Source organism: Anas acuta, chromosome 27 (assembly GCF_963932015.1).
Source record: "Anas acuta chromosome 27, bAnaAcu1.1, whole genome shotgun sequence".
Taxonomy (NCBI): Eukaryota; Metazoa; Chordata; class Aves; order Anseriformes; family Anatidae; genus Anas; species Anas acuta.
Genome location: NC_089005.1, coordinates 4,235,663 through 4,255,965, shown reverse-complemented (window position 1 = coordinate 4,255,965; position 20,303 = coordinate 4,235,663). Strand labels below are relative to the sequence as shown.

The 20,303-nt window shown below is 67.0% G+C and overlaps 4 protein-coding genes across 8 annotated transcripts in view; 2 read left to right on the top strand and 2 right to left on the bottom strand.

The window, feature by feature from the left end:
- Window positions 1-20,303, bottom strand: part of VAMP8 (vesicle associated membrane protein 8) — a 95,558-nt gene that overhangs the window by 17,058 nt on the left and 58,197 nt on the right. The gene's annotated exons all lie outside the window — the stretch shown is intronic.
- Window positions 1,793-7,954, top strand: DDX56 (DEAD-box helicase 56). The gene is made up of 14 exons (XM_068662399.1): window positions 1,793-1,920; window positions 2,003-2,161; window positions 3,927-4,087; window positions 4,186-4,356; window positions 5,117-5,207; window positions 5,322-5,566; window positions 5,920-6,042; window positions 6,524-6,640; window positions 6,737-6,831; window positions 6,958-7,031; window positions 7,114-7,203; window positions 7,297-7,402; window positions 7,545-7,642; window positions 7,741-7,954. Exons 1-14 carry the CDS (start codon window positions 1,873-1,875, stop codon window positions 7,819-7,821), a joined length of 1,659 nt encoding a protein of 552 aa, XP_068518500.1. The 5' UTR covers window positions 1,793-1,872; the 3' UTR covers window positions 7,822-7,954.
- Window positions 8,961-18,856, top strand: NPC1L1 (NPC1 like intracellular cholesterol transporter 1). The gene is made up of 19 exons (XM_068662390.1): window positions 8,961-9,116; window positions 9,287-10,809; window positions 11,899-11,999; window positions 12,093-12,265; window positions 12,343-12,471; window positions 12,554-12,736; window positions 13,368-13,482; window positions 13,598-13,725; window positions 14,288-14,425; window positions 14,698-14,787; window positions 15,079-15,269; window positions 15,347-15,474; window positions 16,376-16,496; window positions 16,591-16,646; window positions 16,718-16,868; window positions 17,556-17,787; window positions 18,130-18,243; window positions 18,349-18,511; window positions 18,608-18,856. Exons 1-19 carry the CDS (start codon window positions 9,063-9,065, stop codon window positions 18,715-18,717), a joined length of 3,900 nt encoding a protein of 1,299 aa, XP_068518491.1. The 5' UTR covers window positions 8,961-9,062; the 3' UTR covers window positions 18,718-18,856.
- Window positions 19,453-20,303, bottom strand: part of MRPS24 (mitochondrial ribosomal protein S24) — an 83,624-nt gene continuing 82,773 nt past the window's right edge. For 2 of the 4 annotated variants that reach the window (XM_068662416.1, XM_068662418.1), the window contains 3 exons: window positions 20,118-20,207; window positions 19,907-20,018; window positions 19,453-19,806 (listed from right to left, as the gene is read on the bottom strand). In XM_068662416.1, the coding sequence (XP_068518517.1) occupies window positions 19,523-19,806; window positions 19,907-20,018; window positions 20,118-20,207 (486 nt within the window). In that variant the 3' untranslated portion in view covers window positions 19,453-19,522. The remainder of the gene's footprint in view (window positions 19,807-19,906; window positions 20,019-20,117; window positions 20,208-20,303) is intronic. The other 2 variants (XM_068662417.1, XM_068662419.1) reach the window with 1 other exon arrangement.

Sequence of the window (20,303 nt, the reverse complement as noted above, 5' to 3'; positions counted from 1 at the left end):
CGGGGGGCTGGGGACACGCTGCCTGCACCCACTGCGGGGTTTTGTTTTTTTTTTTGGGATCAATAAAGGCTGTGGGGTCCCTGGGCGTGAGCTGGTGGTTATTGGGGTGTTGGAGGTGGGGTGGATTGAGTGGGGGGGCTTTTGGGGTTTCTTTAGGGTGGATGAAGGGCCTTTTTGGGGTGCTTTTTGGGGAGGGGGTGTTTTTTGGGGTGTTTTACTGTGGATGAGGGGCCTTTAGGGTCCTTTGTGCAGGGTGCTTTTTGGGGTTGGGAGGCTTTTTGGGGTAGTTTCTGGTGGATGGGGCCTTTTTGGGGTGCTGTGTGTGAGGTGCATTTTGGGGTGGGGGGCTTTTTGGGGTGCTCTGTGCAGGGCTACATCTTTGAGGCCAAAAAGCTAGTGCAGCACCCCCGGGGGGCCACCTGCACCCGCTGTGGGGTTTTGAGGGGGACATTTTGGGATCAATAAAGGCTGTGGGGTCCCTGGGCATGCATTGGTGCTTTTTGGGGTGCTGGGGGGGGCTTTTGGGGTGGGGGGCTTTGGGGGATACTTACGGGTGGATGGGGACCTATTTGGGGTGTCCTTTTGGGGTGCAGGTACTTTTGGGGGTACTTTGGATGAGGACCTTTTTGGGGTGCTGTGAGGGGGTGCTTTTTGTGGTACTTTAGGGTGGATTGGGGGCCTTTTTGGGGTAGGGGTGTTTTTTGGGATCCTTTAGGATGGATGAGGGGCTTCTTTTAGGGTGCTGTAAGTGGGATGCTTTTTGGGTTTGGGGCGCTTTTGGGGGTACTTTGAATGAGGGCCTTTTTGGGGTGCTGTGGGGAGGGTGCTTTTGGGGGTGGGGATGCTTTTTTGTGATACTTTAGGGTAGATGAGGGGTCTTTTTGAGGTGGGGGTGCTATTGGGGATACTTCAGAGTGGATGTGGTGCCTTTTGGGGCTGGGGGTGCTTTTTGGGGTACTTCAGAGTGGGTGTGGTGCCTTTTGGGGATGGGGGGTGCTTTTGGGGGTACTTTGGGGCTGATTGGGGGTCTTTTTGGGGTAGGAGTGCTTTTTGGGAACCTTTAGGGTGAATGAGGGGCTTCTTTTAGGGTGCTGTAAGTGGGATGCTTTTGGGGTTGGGGTGCTTTTGGGGGTATTTTAGGGTAGATGAGGGGTATTTTTGGGGTGGGAGGGTATCTTTTGGGGATACTTTAGAGTGGATGTGGTGCCTTTTGGGGGCGGGGGTGCTTGTTGGGGTCCTTTAGGGTGAATGAGGGCCTTTCTTTTAGGGTGCTGTAAGTGGGATGCTTTTGGGGGTTGGGGTGCTTTTGGGGGTATTTTAGGGTAGATGAGGGGTCTTTTTGGAGTTGCTTTTTGAGGTGGGGGTGCTTTTCAGGGCTACTTTAGAGTGGATGTGGTGCCTTTTGGCAGCGGGGCTGCTTTTTGGAGTCCTTTAGGGTGGATTGGGGGCCTTTTTGGGGTAGGGTTGTTTTTTGGGATCCTTTAGGGTGGATGAGGGCCTTTCTTTTAGGGTGCTGTAAGTGGGATGCTTTTGGGGGTACTTTGAATGAGGGCCTTTTTGGGATGCTGCGGGGAGGATGCTTTTGGGGGTGGGGGTGATTTTTGGGGCCACTTTAGAGTGGATGTGGTGCCTTTTGGCGGCGGGGCTGCTTTTTGGGGTACTTTAGGGCGGATTGGGGGCCTTTCGGGGTGGGGGTATTTTGGGGGTCCTGCAGTGCGGCCGAGGCGCACTCTCCGCCCCAAACACCCCAAACACCCCTCCCTGGAATCGGGACCCCCTCGATCCCCCCCAAATCGATCCCCCCAGCACCCAGGGGTGCCCCCGAGCCCCCCACACCGCCAGGGGGCGGCGGCGGGGCCTTTCGGGCCCGAAATGGCGGCGGCCTTCGAGCAGCTGGGGCTGGACCCGCGGCTGCTGCGGGTACCGGGGGGGAACCGGGGGACACCGGGGGGGTCCTGGGGGGGGATGTCCGGGCCCCCCCCGTGACTCTCCGTCCCCCCAGGCCGTGTCGGAGCTGGGCTGGGCCGCCCCCACCGCCATCCAGGCTGAGGCCATCCCTGCGGCCATGGAGGGCCGCGACCTCCTGGCCCGGGCCCGCACCGGCTCCGGGAAGACCGCGGCCTACGGCCTGCCCCTGCTGCACCGCCTGCTGCGGGCCGCGGTAATGGGGGGGCACCATGGGGGGGGGGCACCATGGGGGGGGGGGCATGTGGGGACCATGTGGGGACCATGAGGTGTTTGGGTTCTGTGGGGTGGGGGCTGTGAGAGGGATGGGGGCACCCTCGGGGGGGCTGGGAGAGAGATGGGGCCATGTGGGGGCCATGAGGTGTGTGGGTTTTGTAGGGTGGGGGCTGTGGGGTCGGGGCACCCTGGGCTGGGGTCCATGTGGGGGCCATGAGGTGTTTGGGTTCTGTGGGGTGGGGGTTGTGAGGGGCATGGGGGCACCCTGTGGTGTTTGGGATCAAAGGGGTGGGGGCTGTGAGAGAGAGGGGGGCACCCTGGGGTGGGGGCCATGTGGGGGGTGGGTTCTGTGGGGTGGGGGCTGAAGAGGATGGGGCCACCCTGGGATGGGGGGGGGCTGTGGTTGGGGTCTGTGAGGGGCATGGGGGCACCCTGGGGTGTTTGGGATCAATGGGTTGGGGGCTGTGGGGTGGGGGCACCCTGGGGGGGGGGCTATGTGGGGTGTGGGTTCTGTGGGGTGGGGGCTGTGAGAGGGGGGGGAGGCACCCTGAGGTGTTTGGGATCCATGGGGTGGGGGCTGAAGGGGATGGGGGCACCCTGGGATGGGAGGGGGGCTGTGGTTGGGGGCTGAGAGGGGCATGGGGGCACTCTGGGGTGTTTGGGATCAATGGGGTGGGGGCTGTGGGGTGGGGGCACCCTGGGGTGGGGCCATGAGGTGTTTGGGTTCTATGGGGTGGGGGCTGTGAAGGGCATGGGGGCACCCTGGGGTGTTTGGGATCAATGGGGTGGAGGCTGAAGGGGATGGGGGCACCCTGGGGTGGGGGCTGTGAGAGGGAGGGGAGAACCCTGGGGTGTTTGGGATCCATGGGGTGGGGGCTGAGAGGGGTGGGGGCTATGAGGTGTGTGGGGTCTGTGGGGTGGGTGCTGGTGGGAATGGGGGCACCCAGGATTTGTGGGATCCTTGGGGTGGGGGCTGTGGGAGGGATGGGGGCCACATGGGCACCCCGGGATGTGCGGGACCCATGGGGTGGGGGCTGATTGGAACAGGGGCTCTGTGGGGTGTGGGTGCTCTAGGGGGTGTCCAGCACCGGGGGGGGGAGGGGGGGCAACCGGGGTGTGTGGGCTTCTTAAAGCATCACATGGAGGGGGTGGAGTCTCTGTGGGGTTTGGGGGGGCTCCATGGGGTGCCAGGGGGCTGTGGGCTTTGGGTTTTTTTGGGGGGTTTGGGGGACTCCATGGGGTGCCAGGGGGCTGTGGGCTTTGGGTTTTTTTTGGGGGGTTTGGGGGACTCCATGGGGTGCCAGGGGGCTGTGGGCTTTGGGTTTTTTTGGGGGGCTTGGGGAGCTCCATGGGGTTTGGGGGACTCCATGGTTTGGGGGGGCTCCATGGGGTGCCTGGGGGCTGTGGGCTTTGGGTTTTTTTGGGGCTTGGGGAGCTCCATGGGGTGCCATGGGGTTTGGGGGACTCCATGGGGTGCCGGGGGACTGTGGGCTTGGGTTTTTTTGGGGCTTGGGGAGCTCCATGGGATTTGGGGGACACCATGGGATGCCGGGGGGCTGTGGGCTTTGGGTTTTTTTTGCGCCTTGGGGAGCTCCGTGGGGCACCACGGGCTTTGGGGTCTCCACGGGGCCCCACAGCACATCCCCCCCAGCCCCACCACCACCCTCCCCGCGGTCCCCGCCGCACCGGGGCCGGGTGGCGCTGACGGTGGCTCTGTGTGTGTGTGTTTGGGGGGGGCGTTTCAGGCACCCGGCGGGGGGGCGCAGGCGGTGCGGGCGCTGGTGCTGGTGCCCTCCAAGGAGCTGGGGCTGCAGGTGGTGCTGAGCCTGCGGCGCCTCGCCGCCTTCTGCGCCCGCCACGTGCGCGTCGCCGACCTCTGCGCCCACACCGAGCTCGCCGCCCAAAAGTGAGCACCCCCCTGCCCTCGTCCCCTTTGTTTCCCCCTCCCCGGGGGGTTGTCCCCGAGCGGGGGTGACCCCCCCTTTTTTTTTTTTGTCCCCCGAGGCCGGTGCTGATGGAGCGGCCGGAGGTGGTGGTGGGCACGCCGGGCCGGGTGCTGGCGCACTTGGAGGCGCGCAGCCTGGTGCTGCGGCACTCGCTGGAGCTGCTGGTGCTGGACGAGGCCGACCTGCTGCTGTCCTTCGGCTTCGGGGACGACCTCAAGGCCCTGCTTTGGTGAGGGGGGGGCCGGGGGGGCGCGGGGAAGGGGTTTATGGGGGTGAGGGAGGGGTTTTTGGGGGTGTTGGGGAGGTTTGGGGGCACATCGGTGACTGCGGGGGGTTGGGATGAGGGGAGGTTGTGGGGATATGGGATGGGGTTGGGGGGGCACTGGGGAAATTTGGGGGCACATCCGGGACTGTGGGGTGTTGGTGGGGTGAGGGGAGGTCGTGGGGATGTGGGGGGGGGGGAGTTGGGGAGGTATTGGGGAGCTTTAGGGGCATGTCTGTGACTGTGGGGTGCTGCTGGTGGTATAGGGGCCATGGGGACACCGGTAGGGGTTTTGAGGGGGGTATTGTAGAGGTTTGGGGGCACAGCCATGAGTGTGGGGTGAGGGGAGGCCATCAGGATGCGGGTGGGGGCTTGGGGGGGCGTTGGGGAGGTTTGGGGCACATCCGGGACTGTGGGGCATTGGTGGGGTGAGGGGAGGCTGTGGGGATGTGGGGGGGGGGCTTAGGGGGGCATTGTGGAGGTCCAGGGGCATGTCCAGGACTGTGGGGTGTTTGTGGGATTAGGGGAGGCAGTGGGGACACAGGAAGGGGTTTGGGGGGGGGCACTGAGGAGGTTTGGGGTTGCATCCAGAGCTGTGGGGTGCGGGGACTTGGGGGTCCCATGGGGTGCTCTGCGGGTTTTGGAGCACAACCAGTGCTGCCGTCAGGCGAAGGGGAGGGAGGACCCCACTACGGGGCCAGCGCTGAGCCCCCCACGCCCCCCCCAGCCACCTCCCCAAGATCTACCAGGCGCTGCTCGTCTCGGCCACCTTCAACCCCGACGTGGAGGCGCTGAAGGAGCTGGTGCTGCACAACCCGGTGAGCGGGCACGGCGGGGGGCTCGGGGTGGGCGCGGCAACCCCGGGGACGCCATTTAGGGGATCCGGGGGGGCTTCCCCCCGCCCCCCCCCAACCCTGATGGGGTGCTCGCAGGTGATAGTGCAGCCGCAGGAGCCCCGGCTGCCGGGCAGCGCGCAGCTGCAGCAGTGGGTGGTGCGCTGCGACACGGAGGAGGACAAATTCCTGCTGCTCTGCGCCCTGCTGAAGCTGGCGCTGCTGCGGGGCCGCGCGCTGCTCTTCGTGGGCGCCCTGCCCCGCTGCTACCGCCTCAAGCTCTTCCTCGAGCAGTTCGGCATCGCCGCCTGCGCCCTCAACTCCGAGCTGCCCGCACGCTCCCGGTAACACGCAGCGGGGATGGGGATGGGGTGCCCGGGAGGGATTTGGGGTGTTCGGGGAGCCAGGCTGCTGGAGGGAGGGGTGGGGGAATGTGAGATGTGGTTTTGGGGGCGCCCGTGGGGAATGGGGTGCTGCTGGGTGCCCCTAAAGGGCTGGGAGGGCGGAGGGGTGCTGAGGGGTGGGGATTGCCCGCTGGGGACACGGGGTGCCGCGGGGTACCGCGGGGTGTCTGGGGGATGTGGGGTGCGCTTGGGGTGCCCAGGGTAACGCCCGGGGGGGGGCCTGGCGTTGGGTGGGAGTGGGGTGGTGGCGGGGGGGAGGTGGCGGTGCTGAGGGTCCCCCCGCGTGTCCCCAGGTGCCACGTCATCACCCAGTTCAACCGCGGCCTCTATGACTACCTCGTGGCCACGGACGAGGAGGCGCTGGAGGCACCCGCGGGGCAGCCCCCCCAGAAGAAGCGCAAGGGCGCTGCCGACAGGTGAGCGGGCACCCGTGGGTGCCAGCCAACAGGGAGCGGCGTCCCTGTGTCCCCCCACGATGTCCCCGTGCCCCATGGGGTCCCCATGCTGCAGGGACGTCCTTGCTCTGTCCGTCCCCATGCCCACAGTGTCCCTGTGTTCCCCTGCCGGGGGTTTTTCTCTTTTCTGGGGGATTTATGCCAAGGGGAGGTCCCAGTGTCTATGCCCAGGGGTGTCCCTGTCCCCAGGCTGTCCCCTTGTTCACGGGGGGGCTCTTTGCATCGGGATCTCATGTCCCAGTGGCCCCAGGTGTCCCCATAACCGTGGGCATCGCTCAGGGGTGTCCCTGCACAAGGGTGTCCCCGTGCCCAGGGCGATCCTAAAGCGTCCCCATGCCCACGTGGGTGTCTGCCCCAGCTGTCCTCATCCCCATGGGGTGTCCCCTTATCCCCCCCCAACTTCCCCTTCCCACCCCCCCATCACATTTTCTCCCCCTCCCAGCAAAGGCAAGGACCCGGAGTACAGCGTCTCGCGGGGCATCGACTTCCAAAACGTGGCCGCTGTCATCAACTTCGACGTGCCGCCGACGGTCGAGTCCTACATCCACCGCGTGGGCAGGTCCGGGGGGCTTGGGTGCTCCGGGGGGGGCGTGGGGGCGGCCTTTTGGGGGTGCTTGGGCGGGCGCCCCACTGCTGCACCCCTCTGTGCCCGCAGGACGGCCCGCGCGGACAACCCCGGCACGGCGCTCACCTTCGTGCTGCCCGAGGAGCGGGACCGGCTGGCACAGATCGAGGACAGGCTCGCAGGAGGTCAGGGGGGGGCTTTGTCACCACGGGGTGGGGGGCACCGGGTGCCAAGGGACATCGTGGGGGTGTCCCCGAGGGCGCCGGGGGCACGGGAGTGTCCCCAGGGAACGTCCCCGTGTGTGTCCCCAGAGAACGGCGGGTCCATGCTGCAGCCCTACAAGTTCTGCATGGAGGAGATCGAGGGCCTGCGGTACCGCTGCCGGGTGAGCACGGGCGGGGACGGGGACGGGGACGGGGGGGTGGTGGCGGTGCCCCCTCCCCGGCTCTGACCCCGAGTCCCCCCAGGACGCCATGCGCTCCGTCACCAAGCAGGCAGTGAAGGAGGCTCGGCTGCGGGAGATCAAGGAGGAGCTGCTCAACTCCGAGAAGCTCAAGGTACCCCCGGCACCCCGAGGGGGCTGTGGGGTGGGCATGGGGTGGGTGTGGGGTGCCAGGAGCCCCCCCATGACGTCCCCTCCCCGTCCCCAGACGTACTTCGAGGACAACCCCCGCGACCTGCACGTCCTGCGCCACGACAAGCCGCTGCACCCCGCCATCGTCAAGCCTCACCTCCGCAACGTGCCCGACTACCTGGGTACGTCCCGTGCCCGACGGCGGCTTTGGGGTGGCGGGGCAGGGTGGGGGACACAAGACCCCAAAACAGGGAGAAGGGTGCAAGGCCAGGGGGTGTCCCTGGAAAGCGCTTCACCCTCTGCTGCCCCGCTCCATGCCCGCAGTGCCACCCAGCCTCCGCAGCATCGCCAAGCCCAACCTGAAGAAGCACAAGCGGCTACGGCTGTCCCATGCCGGTGCCGGCCGCCGCGGCGGCCCCACGGTGAGTGCAGGACAGCCATGACCCCCCCTGGGCACAGGGGGTACCCACCTGTCCCCTGCTTTTTCAGGGTCTGACGCCGCTTTTCTCTGCCCTTACAGGCACGCCGCAACGCCAACCCACTGCAGAGCTTCAAGTACACCCGCCAGCGCACCAAGCGCCGTGCCACGAAGTCCTCCTGAGCCCCCCCTGCCCCCCAGGGGGCTGTGCCCGGGACCACCGCAGCCGCCTCGCGGCCCCCCTGGCGGATGGGGTGTCCCCGTGCCGTCCCCTGCGGGTGGCTGTGCGCAATAAAGGTGCCGGTGGGCTGTGCCAGCCGTGTGGTGGGTGCTTCTCCTGCCGGGCAGCGCCGTGCCCGCAGGCTGCGTGACGGTGGCAGGGGCGCAGGGGAGGGTTGGTGACGCAGGGGTGGGAAGCCTCAGATGCGGGACAAAGGTGCCAGCTGTTATCACCCCCCCCCCTTATCAATACCAAGGCTGTAAATGGGGCCAAGGCCACAGCACGCACAGCAGTGCCAGCTTTGGACCCCCCACACCCATCCCCTCGAGGCACCCGTCACCCCCACCCCAGCACCACCACGGTGCCCGCCGCCCGCTGGCATCCATCCTCCAGGGCTGGCACGCGCCTGTCCCCCAGAGCCTGGCACCCATGTGCCACCAGCACAGCGCCTTCAGGGCGCCCGAGTTCACCGTGCGCCCGCCTGCCCCGTGTGCCCGGCCCTGCCCGTGGCGTGCGAGACGGGTGGCAGCGCCGCGGTGCCCCTATCGCCCGCCGTTGCCTCTTATCGGGGCCTTGGGCCCTTATCGGGGCCGACGCTTCTCCAAGGCTGCCCGGTGGCCCTGAACCTTCCTGGCAGCTCCATGGGGCAGAGGACTCTGAGGTGGGCACGGCAGCCCCGTTTCTGTTAACAGAAGCAGTTTCAGCGCCCCGTGGGGCAGGCAGGGAGGTGAGCCCTGTTCCTCCTTGCCCTCGCTGACTGGGCACATGCCGTGGGGCAGGCTTTGGCACCCCGGGGTGCCCGACGCTCCCTGTGCCAGGCAGAATGGGTTTCCCACGGCTGGCACAGCCTCACCAGCGCCGCCTTGGGTGTTCCTGCAAACCCGCAGGGACGTCCCCGGTGGGCACAGCCCCGCCAAAACACGTAGGCAACAGCAGTGCGAAACTCCCCGTCGGTGACTCAGGTGCCCACTCCCTCGGGCAGGGGGGCACCCAGGCACCCGTCAGTCGGGGCACCTCCCCACTGGGATGCGCCGGCTGACAGTGCCGATCGATCCGGGTTAATGATCACTGCACCTTTACAGCTCCGGCGCTGGCTGATTGGTCTTGGTGCCATCAGGCCAGAAGACCTCACAGGTGGCAGCCGCCCAAGGGATATGGGGTCTTATAGGGGCCGGGTGAAGCCGGCAGCACCCTTTTGCCCACGATGGCAGCGTCTCCGGCGCTGGCCGGCGCGGTGCTCGGCACCCTCCTGGCGCTGGTAGGTGCTTGGGGGTGGCCGAGCACGGTGAGGTTTGGAGGGGGTGGTGACAGCAGGGGGACACCCATGGGTGTCGGGTGCCTGGCGTGTTTTGGGGGAGGACGGGGGCACCGAAGCGAGCTGGCTCCCCATGGGTTGAGCCCCCACACGCCCCTCTCCTCGCCCCGCAGGCCGCGCCGCAGCTGACGCCGATCCACCGCGCCGGCTACTGCGCTTTCTACGACGAATGTGGGCGCAACCCCGAGGTGAACGTCTCGCTGGTGTCCTCCAACGTGCCCTGCCTCTACAACGGGCCGGCGCATCTGGCCACGGGCGCGCTGCTGCAGCTCCTGCGCTCCGTCTGCCCCGAGCTGGTGCGGGGGGACAACGACACGCGGGTGTGCTGCACGCTGCGGCAGCTCACCGCCCTGCAGGTCAGCGTGGCGCTGTCCGGCACCGTGCTGGCCCGCTGCCCCTCCTGCTCCCGCAACTTCGCCAACCTCTACTGCAACAACATCTGCAGCCCTGACCAGAGCCTCTTCACCAACGTCACCCGCATGGTCAACCGCACCACGGTGCTGGGGGTGCGGCAGGAGGCCGTGGTGGAGTACCAGTGCTTCTACAGCCAGCGCTACGCTGACGCCGCCTTCAACTCCTGCAAGGACGTGCGGCTGCCGGCCACGGGCGGCTACGCCATCGACACCATGTGCGGCATCTACGGCGCCCGGCTCTGCACCACGCAGCGCTGGCTCGACTTCCAGGGCGACAAGAACAACGGGCTGGCCCCGCTGCAGATCGACTTCCAGCTGGTGCCCAACAACACGCAGCCCGGTGACGGCATCAAGCCGCTGGACGAGCGGGCGTGGGGCTGCAGCGAGGCGCTCAGCGCCGACCAGCAGCCCTGCTCCTGCCAGGACTGTGCTGAGTCCTGCCCGGCCGTGCCTGCGCCACCCGACCCCGCGCCGCCGTTCCGCTTGGGCGCTGTCGACGGCGCTTTGGTCATCTGCGCGGTGATCTTCGGCTTCTTTGCCCTTGTCTTCCTCACCGCCTTGATGTGCGGCGGGAAGAAGAAGAAGAAGACGGCACCGGCTCCTCGTGAGGGCTGTGCGGTGCGCTTGGGCACCTACAGCCACCGCTTCCTGGCTGATGTTTTCCGCCGCTGGGGCACGCTGGTGGCCAGGCACCCGGTGCCGGTGCTGGTGGTGGCGGCGGTGGTGGCGATCGGGCTGTCGATCGGGATGGTGACCCTGCAGCTCACCACCGACCCCGTGGAGCTGTGGTCGGCGCCGGGCAGCCAGGCGCGGCAGGAGAAGGCGTTTTACGACGAGCACTTCGGGCCCTTCCTGCGCACCTGCCAGGTGATCGTGACGGCACGGGACCAGCGCCCGGGGACCACCTACAACTCGGTGGTGCTGGGCGCCAAGAACTTCAGCGGGGTGCTGTCGGCCGAGGTGCTGGAGGCGCTGCTGGAGCTGCAGGATCAGCTGACGGGGGCGAGCGTCTGGGTGGAGGAGGAGGGCAGGGAGGTGACGCTGCAGGACGTCTGCTACGCGCCCCTCAACCCCTCCGAGCCCAGCCTGGCCGACTGCTGCATCAACAGCGTGACGCAGTACTTCCAAAACAACCGCACCCACCTGACCATGGAGGCCACCCAGACCGTGGGCAAGGAGACCGGCACCGTGGACTGGCACGATCACCTCATCTACTGCGTCAAGTGGGTGCCCTCAGGGCTGCCTGCGGGGTGCTGGGCGCTGCATGGGGTCGGGATGATAGCTGGGGGGTGATGGATGTTGGCATGGGGTTCGTAGGGTGATGGGTTATGGGGTCAGGGTGATGCCCGTGGGGTGCTGGATATGGCACGGTGCTCGGCTGTGGGGTCAGGGTGATGCTCATGGGGTGCTGGATGTGGGCATGGTGCTCGGCTGTGGGGTCAGGGTGATGCTCATGGGGTGCTGGATGTTGGCACGGTGCTTGTGGGGTGCTGGGCTATGGGGTCAGGGTGATGCCTGTGGGGTGCTGGATATGGCACGGTGCTCGGCTGTGGGGTCAGGGTGATGCTCATGGGGTGCTGGATGTGGGCATGGTGCTTGTGGGGTGCTGGGCTATGGGGTCAGGGTGATGCCCATGGGGTGCTGGACATAGCATAGAACCAATGGGGTGCTGGGCTATGGGGTCAGGCTATGGCTGTGGGGTGCTGGATGTGGCACGGTGCTTGAGGGGTGCTCAGCTGTGGGGTCAAGGTGAGGTCTGTGGGGTTCTGGACACAGCACAATGCTCACAGTGTGCTCTGCTGTAGGGTCAGGGTGATGCCTGTGGGGTGCTGGATGTGGCATAGGGCTTATGAGGTGCTGGGCTGTGGGGTTGGAGTGATGCTTGTGGGGTGCTGGGGTATGGGGTGAGGGTGATGCCTATAGGGTTCTGGACACGGCATGGTGGGTGCTTGGGGGGGGATCGACTATGAGGTCAGGGTGGTGCCTGTGGGGTGATGGATGTAGCATGGTGCTTGTGGGTTGCTCGGCTGTGGGGTGAGGGTGCTGGCTGTGGGTTGCTGTTGTGGTGTGGTGGCTGTGAGCTGTTGGGCTATGGGGTCGGGCTGATGACCATGGGGTGCTGGATATGGTAGGGTGCTGGGCTGTGGGGTCAGGGTGCTGCCCGTGGGGTGCTGGATGTGTCGCGGTGCCCATATGCCACCAGGCTATGGGGTCAGGGCGATGCCTGCCAGGAGCAGGGCTTGGTCACGGGCTGTGGGTGGGGGGGGGACACCGGGCGCAGCCCCCGCTCACTGGTGCTGTGTCCCCACCAGCTCCCCGCTCTCCTTCAAGGACATCACGACGCTGGAGCTGAGCTGCATGGCCGAGTACGGGGGGCCCGTCTTCCCCTACATCGCCCTCGGGGGCTACCCGGGTGAGTGTGTGGGTGCGGTGGGGTGGGACGGGGTGTGATGATGGGGTGCGGCGGGGTGTGATGGGGTGCCATGGGTGCCGTGCCGTGCCGCAGACTCCGAGTACACGCAGGCGGAGGCGCTCATCGTCACCTACTCCCTCAACAACTTCCCGCGGAGCGACCCGCGGCACAAGTGGGTGCTGAGCTGGGAGCAGCGCTTCCTCGAGGTGGTCCGCGACTTCCAGCGCAACCACAGCCAGAACCTCTCCGTCTCCTTCATGGCTGAGGTACGGCACGTGGCCGGTGGGGTGGGGGGCACCCAGGGGTGCCCCGGTGCCCCTGCTCACCCGCCCCGTGCCCGCAGCGCTCGCTGGAGGATGAGATCAACCGCACCACGGGCGAGGACATCCCCGTCTTTGCCGTCAGCTACCTGGTGGTCTTCGCCTACATCGCCCTGGCGCTGGGCGAGTACACGGCCTGGCGCCGCGTGCTGGTAACGGCCGGGGAGGCAGGGAGGGTGCCAGCACCCAAGGGTGCTCGCCAGGTGCTGAATGGGTGGCCCGGTCCTGCCACAGGTGGAGTCGAAGGTGACGCTGGCGCTGGGCGGCATCGCCGTGGTGCTGGGCGCCGTCTTCGCCTCCATGGGCTTCCTGGCGCTGCTGGGGCAGCCTTCATCCCTCATCATCCTCGAGGTTGTGCCCTTCCTCGTCCTTGCCGTGGGTGCTGACAACATCTTCATCTTCGTGCAGGAGTACCAGGTCGGCGGCCCTGGGGGTCCCTGGAGGGTGTGGGAGCACCCATGGGTGTGGGGAGGTCCCTGTGGGACGCCTCCGGGTGCAGGGATCCCTGCGGGGTGCGTGGACATGGGGGCAGCCTTGGGTCCCCCTGGGGTGGGCTCAGGAGTTCTTTGGGTTCTGGGGTCCCCATGGGGCATGGCAGCACCCTTGGGTGGGGGGTTCCAAAGGGGGATGTAGGGGGCATGGTTGAGCTCAAGGGGTCCCCATAGGACAAAGGGCCACCCATGGGTGCAGGAGTCTCCGAGGGTCACAGTGGAGGCCTCCAAGGGTCATGATGGGGATCCCAATGGGGCTTGGGGACATGGGGATGTCTCCATGGGACCAAGAGCCACCCATGGGTGTAGAGGCCTCCAAGGGTCATGATGGGGATCCCAATGGGGCTTGGGGACATAGGGAGGTCCCCATGGGACAAAGGAACACCCATGGGTGCAGGGGTCTCCCAGGAACATGGCTGGGATCCCAGTGGGACTTGGGGACATGGGAAGGTCCCCGGGGGACGCGTGGGTGTCCCGCTGTCCACGTGGCAGCACCCCCAGGCCGCTGGGTGCCCGTACGCGGGGCGGGCACCCCAACCTCCCGTCCCGGCCAGCAGCAGTCGCAGCGGGAGCCGGGCGAGACGCGGGAGGAGCACATCGGGCGGGTGCTGGCGCAGGTGGCACCCAGCATGCTGCTGTGCAGCATCTCCGAGGTCATCTGCTTCCTCCTGGGTGAGTGGGGACAGGGGTGCCCCCGGCACCACGCACCCAAGGGACCGCGCGTGGCCGCAGGGCCGCGGCACACCCCAACGGTGCCACCGGGGTGCTGACACCGGGGTGCCCGCAGGCTCCCTCTCCTCCATGCCCGCCGTCCGCACCTTCGCCCTCACGGCCTCCGTGGCCATCGCCTTCGACTTCCTCCTCCAGATGTCGGGCTTCGTCGCCCTGCTGGCCCTCGATGCCCGCCGGCAGGAGGTACAGCACCGCTGCCCCCGGGTGCAAGGGTGGGCACCCAAGGGTGTTTGGGGCATTGCGTGGGGTACCCGTGGGTATTTGGGTACCATGGGTGGGCACAGGGTGGCTCTGTACCCAATGTGCGTGGGGTTGGTGTGGGGCACCCATGGGTCTCTGGGTGCTTGGGGTGGGCAAAATGGAAGGCATGGGGTGCCCGTGGGTATTTTGAGTACCTTGGATGGGCGCAGGGTGCCCCCAGGGTGCTTATGGGGTAGGGGGGTACCCAGGGAGGGCGCGGGGTGTCACTGCACCCAGTCTGTTGGCATGGGGCACCCATGGGTCTTTGGGTGCCTGCGGTGGGCAAACTGGAGGGCGTGGGGTGCCCATGGGTGGGAAGGTGACTGCGGTGCCCATGGGGTACCCGAAGATACCCGGGGTGCCCATGGGGTGCCCACGGGACACGAGGGTGCCCAGGGTGGGCATAGGGGTGCCTGTGTACCCAAGGGTGTCGGTGGGCTAGCGTGTGATTCCTGTGGGTATTTGGGGGCCCGGGGGCACCCACCCACCCTGGTGGCACCCTTAGGCTGCCCGCTTTGACATCTGCTGCTGCTGCGGGACGGAGAAGGGGGACCCCACGGGGCCGGGCTTGAGGGTGCTGCGCCCCTTCCTGGACCGCTTCTACACCCCGCTGCTGCTGCACCGCCTGGTCCGGCCTCTGGTGGTCAGTGGGGGGCTGGGGGCACAGTGGGGAGGGGGAGGAGGCTTTGGGGTATATGGGGGGACTGGGAGGTCCTGGGAGGTGGGGGGCACAGGGCGGGCTGGGGCATCTGGAGGGGTTCAGGAGTCTTGGAGAGGGGGGGATGTGGGGGCATTTGGGGGCGGGCTGGGGGGCTTTGGGGGTGTTTGGGGCTTTGGGGGTGTTTGGGGCTCTGGGGGTTCCTGGGGGTGCCCCGTGCCATGGGGTGCCCTCACGGGGCCGGGTGCTGCCCCCAGGTGCTGCTCTTCCTCTTCTTCTCCTTCGCCGGGCTCTACCTCACACTGCACGTGACCGTGGGGCTGGACCAGGAGATCGCCATGCCCGAGGTGACACCCGGGGGACAGAGACACGTGGTGACAACAGGGTGCCTGGGGACGGGGACACACGGGGATGGGATGGCTGCGTGCACGGCACGGCCCCGTGTGGGGACAGCACTGGACGAGCGTGGCCCTGTATGGGAAGGGCACAACCCAACGTGGGGCCGTGCAGACACAGCATGGCCAAGGGGACACCAAGCCCTGGTTTGGGGACACCTGGGGACACCGAGCCCCTGTTTGGGGATGCGGGCAGGGCTGGGTGCCCCCACCCTCGCTGAGCACAGCCCCTGCCACCGCCAGGACTCCTACATGCTGCAGTACTTTGCCGACATGAACCAGTACCTGCCCGTGGGGGTGCCCACCTACTTCGTCACCACCAGCGGCTACAACTTCTCCTCGACCGAGGGCACCAACGCCATCTGCTCCAGCGCCGGCTGCGACGACAACTCGCTGACGCAGATGATCCAGTACGCCACGCGCTTCCCCAACGTGTGAGTGGGGCGCGGGGCGTGGGGCGGGCAGTGGGGCACGGCCCCCCCAGCACCCTGCCAGCCCCACCTCTGCCCAGGTCCTACCTCGCCATCCCCGCCACCTCCTGGGTGGACGATTTCCTCGACTGGCTCAACCCCACCGGCCGCTGCTGCCGCATCCACCAATTCGGGAACCTCACCGGGCAGTTTTGCCCTTCCACCAGCAGTGAGTGGGCACTGGTGCTCGCCGGGGGAGGGCTCCTGGGTGGGGTGGGGGTGGGGCACTGCGATGCCTGGTGGGTGGATGTTGGGTGCCCGCCGTGCTGCCCATTGGGATCCCATTGGGTGCCCACTGGGTGTCAATTTGGTTCTCGTTGGGTGCTGCAACGGTGCCCATCGGGTGCTGTGATGGTGCCCATTGGTTCCCACCATGAAGTCCATTGGGTGCCTATGGGGTCCCATTTGGTGCCCACCAAGTTCCCATTGGGTGGGTGTTCATTGGAATGCCTCTGGGTGCCCATTGAGCTCCATTAGGATCCTATTGAATTCCCACTGAGATCCCATTGAGTCCCCATTGGGTGCCCATTGAGTCTCTATTGGGATCCCACTGAATTCCCAGTGGGTGCCTACTGGGATCTCACTGAGTTCCCATCAGGATCCAACTGAGTTCCCACTTGGTGCCATTTGAATTCCCAATGGGATCCCATTGAGCTCCCGTTGTGATCCCATTAAGTCCCCATTGGGTGCCCATTGACTTCCTATTGGGATCCCATAGAGCTCCCAGTGGGTTCCCATTGGGTGCCCATTATTCCCACTGGGATCCCATTGAGTTCCCAATGGAATCCCATTTAATTTCCATTGGGATCCCACTGAGTTCCCATTAGGGACCTGTGATGGAGCCCACTGGGTGCCCACCACGGGGCCAACTGGTTGACCACTGCGTGCCATTGGGTGCCCCTTGGGTGCCCGCCACGGGGGGTGTTGGGTGTCTTCTGGGTTCCTCCTGGGTGCCTGCCATGGTGCCGCTGGGTGCCCGCTGTTCCCACGGGGGGTCCACGGGGTGCCTGCCGCGGCACCCTTGGGTGCTTACCCTGCTTCCCACTGGGTCCCCACGGCCGTGCCCACAGACGACATCAGCTGCCTGTTGGGGCAATGCCTGAACACCACGCGGCGGCCGACGGTGGAGGAGTTCGAGCGCTTCCTGCCCTGGTTCCTCCACGACCTCCCCACCCTGCAGTGCGCCAAGGGGTAGGTGCCACCCCAGGGTGCCACGGCGGGTCCCCAGGGTGGGGCTCAGCACCCTCCCTGCAGCCACGGGTGACCCGTTGCCCCCTCCCCACAGCGGCCTGGGCGCCTACGACACGGCGGTGAGCATGGACGCCAACGGCACCATCATGGGTGAGTGCGGGGCGGGTGGCAGGGGCTGGGGGCACCCCGGGGTGCCCGGCTGAGCCCGCTGCCCCCCCCAGCCTCGCGGTTCATGGCGTACCAGCGGCCGCTGCGGACCTCGCAGGAGTACACGGCGGCGCTGCGGGCTGCCCGCGCCCTGGCTGAAAACATCACCGGCACCCTGCGCCAGGTGCCCGGCACCGACCCCGATTTCCGCGTCTTCCCCTACACGTAAGCCTCCTGGGAGGGGTCAGGAAAGGAGGGGGTGCCCCCCAGGTCGGGGGGGGGGGGCTCAGGGTGGGTGCCCAATGCCCAATTTGGGGATAGGTGGCCGGTGAGGACTCAGCGTGGGTGCCCAGTTAGTGGTGCCCAGCCTGTGTCAGTGTGGGTGCTCCCATTTGGGGTCACTGTGGGTGTCCCCTGCCCAGTTAGGGGTCAGGGTGCCCAGTTAGAGGTGTCCAGTTAGAGCCCAATGTGGGTGCCCAGTTAGGGGTGCCCAGCCTGTGCCAGTGTGGGTGTCCCAGTTTGGGGTGCCCAGTTTGGGGTCACTGTGGGTGCCCCCTGTCTGGTTAGTGGTCAGGGTGCACATTTAGGGGTGCCCAGCCTGTATCAGTGTGGGTGCCCTATTTTGGGGTGCCCCAGTTTGGGGTGCCCCGGTAAGGGCCAGGGTGGGTTCCCCATGTCCAGTTAGGGATCAGCACACCCAGCTAGGGGTGCGCACTTGGGTGTCAATGGGGGTGCCCCACTTTGGGGTGCCCCACTTTGGGGTGCCTGGTTCAGGCTCCGCATGGGCACCCCAGTTCCTTACTGGTGTTAACGTGGGAGCCCAGTTCATGGCCGGGTTCTGGGGGTGCCAGCCCGGGAGAGGGGTGCCCGGTGGCCACCTCGGGGTGCCAGCAGCGGTGACAATCCTGGCAGGGTGACGTACGTGTACTACGAGCAGTACCTGACGGTGGTGGGCGAGGGTCTGTTCACGCTGATGCTGTGCCTGGTGCCCACCTTCCTCGTCTCCTTCATGCTGCTGGGCATGGACCTGCGCTCCAGCGTCGCCACCCTCATCACCATCACCATGATCCTGCTGGACACCGTGGGCATCATGGCCCTCTGGGACATCCCCTACAACGCCGTGGCCCTCATCAACCTCGTGGCGGTGCGGGGCGTGCGGGGTGGCACGGGGACGCGGGGCGCAGGAGGTGGCACGGGCATCTGGGGCACACGGGAGGTGGCACATGGGGACCTTGGGGAGCACAGGAGGTGGCACAGGTGACGTGGGGACACAGGGCACACAAAGTGGCATGAGGACCTTGGTGGCTTGGTGCTACCTGTGGTGGCACAGGGACCTGGGGACACACGGGGACAACAGCTTGAGGACCTGGGGCACGTGGGGTGCACGAGCACTGTGGGTGCCCCACGCCTGCCCCCATCCTGCCCCATGCCAGCCCCAGGGAGCCACCCACGGGTGCCCTCCCCGGTGACACCGCTGTCCCCGCAGGCCGTGGGCATCTCGGTGGAGTTCGTGTCCCACCTCACCTGCGCCTTCGCCCACAGCACCAAACCCACCCGCGTGGAGCGCGCTGCCGAGGCCACCGTCACCATGGGCAGCAAGGTGGGGGCGGCACGGCCGCGGGGGCACCCCGGGGTGCTGCCGGTCACCCACGGGTGCAGGGAGGGGACAACCCGGTCACAATGACTGACCCTGTGGTGGCCGCAGGTGGTGGCCGGGGTGGCCATGACCAACCTGCCAGGCATCGTGGTGCTGGCCTTCGCCAAGGCGCAGCTCATCCAGATCTTCTTCTTCCGCCTCAACCTCATCATCACCCTCGCCGGCCTGGCGCACGGCCTCGTCTTCCTCCCCGTCCTCCTCAGCTACATCGGTAAGGCCCCGGGGGACGGTGCCGTGACACCGGGGGGGGGGACAGCGGGGTGGTGGAGGGCACGGACACGGCACCGACCCCGTTATTTCCCCGCAGGACCCAGTCCCCGGGCGACACCGGGGGACAGCAAGGGCAGCGCGGGGCCGGACACGGGGCTGGCCCTGGGCAACCCCGGCTTCGAGGGTTCGGTGCGCCAGCGGTGCTGAGCCCCCGCCACCCCCCACCGTGCCCCGTCCTGCTGCTGCTTTTTATACCGCGGTCGTATTTAAACTGGTTTTCTCAGAGCCAGTGACTGGGTTTAACTGGGCAGGGCGTGGGCACGCAGCATACAGAAAGTGCATCGGCTTCTGCGGTGTCACCGCGTCTGTGCGGGGACGGGGACGGGCGCGCAGGGCACCGGTGGGGATGGGGACACGCGGGGTGGCACGGGGCATGACGGGGACGGGGTCCTGTGGGGCACAGGGGTGGCACGGGGGTGGGGCAGTGTGGGGACAGGGCCACATGGGGACAGGACACGTGGGGATGGGACACACGGACGTGCTGGGGACAGGGCCACACGGATATCTTGGGGACAGGACTTCTGGGGCACACGGGTGTGGTGGGGACGGGGCCACCTGGGATGCACGGAGATGCTGGGGACACCACCACCTGGGGGGCACATGGACGCAATGGGGACAAGGACACAGGAATATTTTGGGGACAGGACACGCGGGTGTCCTGGGGACAGGGCTTTGTGGGGCTGAGGGGCAGCGTGGGGACACAACCACGCCGGGCACGTGGGCCACAGGAGGTCCCCAGGAGAGGTCCCATGGGGCACACGGGCATAATGGGGACAGGGCCCAGGAGATCAAGACCCCACAGACACACGGCCATGGTAGAAACCAGACTTCCCAAAGACCCCAATCCTCAAAGACCCCAATCCTCAAAGCCCCACACCCGGGGAGCACGAAGCCTCCTTTTATTCCTCCTCACCGCCCCCAACCCCACCCCGAGCCCCCCCCGGGGCCGGCCCTACAGCCACTTGTAGACCACCTTGGCGGGCACCGTCTGCACCTCCAGGCGGACGGGGCACTTGTAGAGGTGGGACAGGAGGGTCTCGGCGTAGCCCACCAGGAAGCAGAGCTTGGCGGGGGCCAGGTGGGGCAGCAGCAGCAGGCAGCCCACCAGCGCGTTGGCGCGCCGCTTCAGCACCACCTCGTCGGCCAGGCAGCCGGGGAAGGTGCCGTGGAAGAATTTGCGCAGGAAAACGTCCTCCACCGTCCTCTCCGCCGCCCCGAACTCTCCGTCCAGGTTTCCTACGAGGGAAGAGGGCGACGTGGTCGGACGTCCCGGTGTCCCCCCCGCCACCTCTCCAACCGTGTCGCCCAAGGGTGCCGCGGTGACTTGGTGACTCACCGGTGTGCAGGGACAGCCAGCCCTTGCGGTGGGCGATGTAGTGGGGTGGGTGCGCCTTCTCGTAGGTCACCGGCTTGTCCCCCTTCCCCACGCGCACCCGCGCCGCCCGCGTCTGCCGGGGGAGGTGGCGTCAGAGCGGGGACAGGCCCCCGAGGGCCGTGGGGTGGTCCCCGAGGGACATGGGGACAGGGATGCCGCCGGCGGCGCTTACCTTGAGGCAGGCGGGGGTGGTGTGGAGGTGGCGGGCGGCGGTGAGGATGGGGACGTGGCCGAGGATGGGGACGCCGCGGGGCGCTGCCTGCTGGGGCGAGGGGGGGGTGAGGGGCACGAGGTGGCCCCGGGGTCCCCCCAGTGTCCTGGGACAGCTCGGGCAGGGTCCCCAGGGCCACCACTACTC

Coding starts and splice junctions, on each gene's coding strand:
- NPC1L1 (XM_068662390.1), top strand. CDS start 9,063: ATGGCAGCGTCTCCGGCGCTGGCCGGCGCGGTGCTCGGCACCCTCCTG. Junction 15,270..15,346: donor GCCACGCGCTTCCCCAACGT/GTGAGTGGGGCG, acceptor ACCTCTGCCCAG/GTCCTACCTCGCCATCCCCG. Junction 18,512..18,607: donor CGTCCTCCTCAGCTACATCG/GTAAGGCCCCGG, acceptor ATTTCCCCGCAG/GACCCAGTCCCCGGGCGACA.
- DDX56 (XM_068662399.1), top strand. CDS start 1,873: ATGGCGGCGGCCTTCGAGCAGCTGGGGCTGGACCCGCGGCTGCTGCGG. Junction 6,832..6,957: donor CGAGGACAGGCTCGCAGGAG/GTCAGGGGGGGG, acceptor GTGTGTCCCCAG/AGAACGGCGGGTCCATGCTG. Junction 7,403..7,544: donor CAACGTGCCCGACTACCTGG/GTACGTCCCGTG, acceptor CCATGCCCGCAG/TGCCACCCAGCCTCCGCAGC.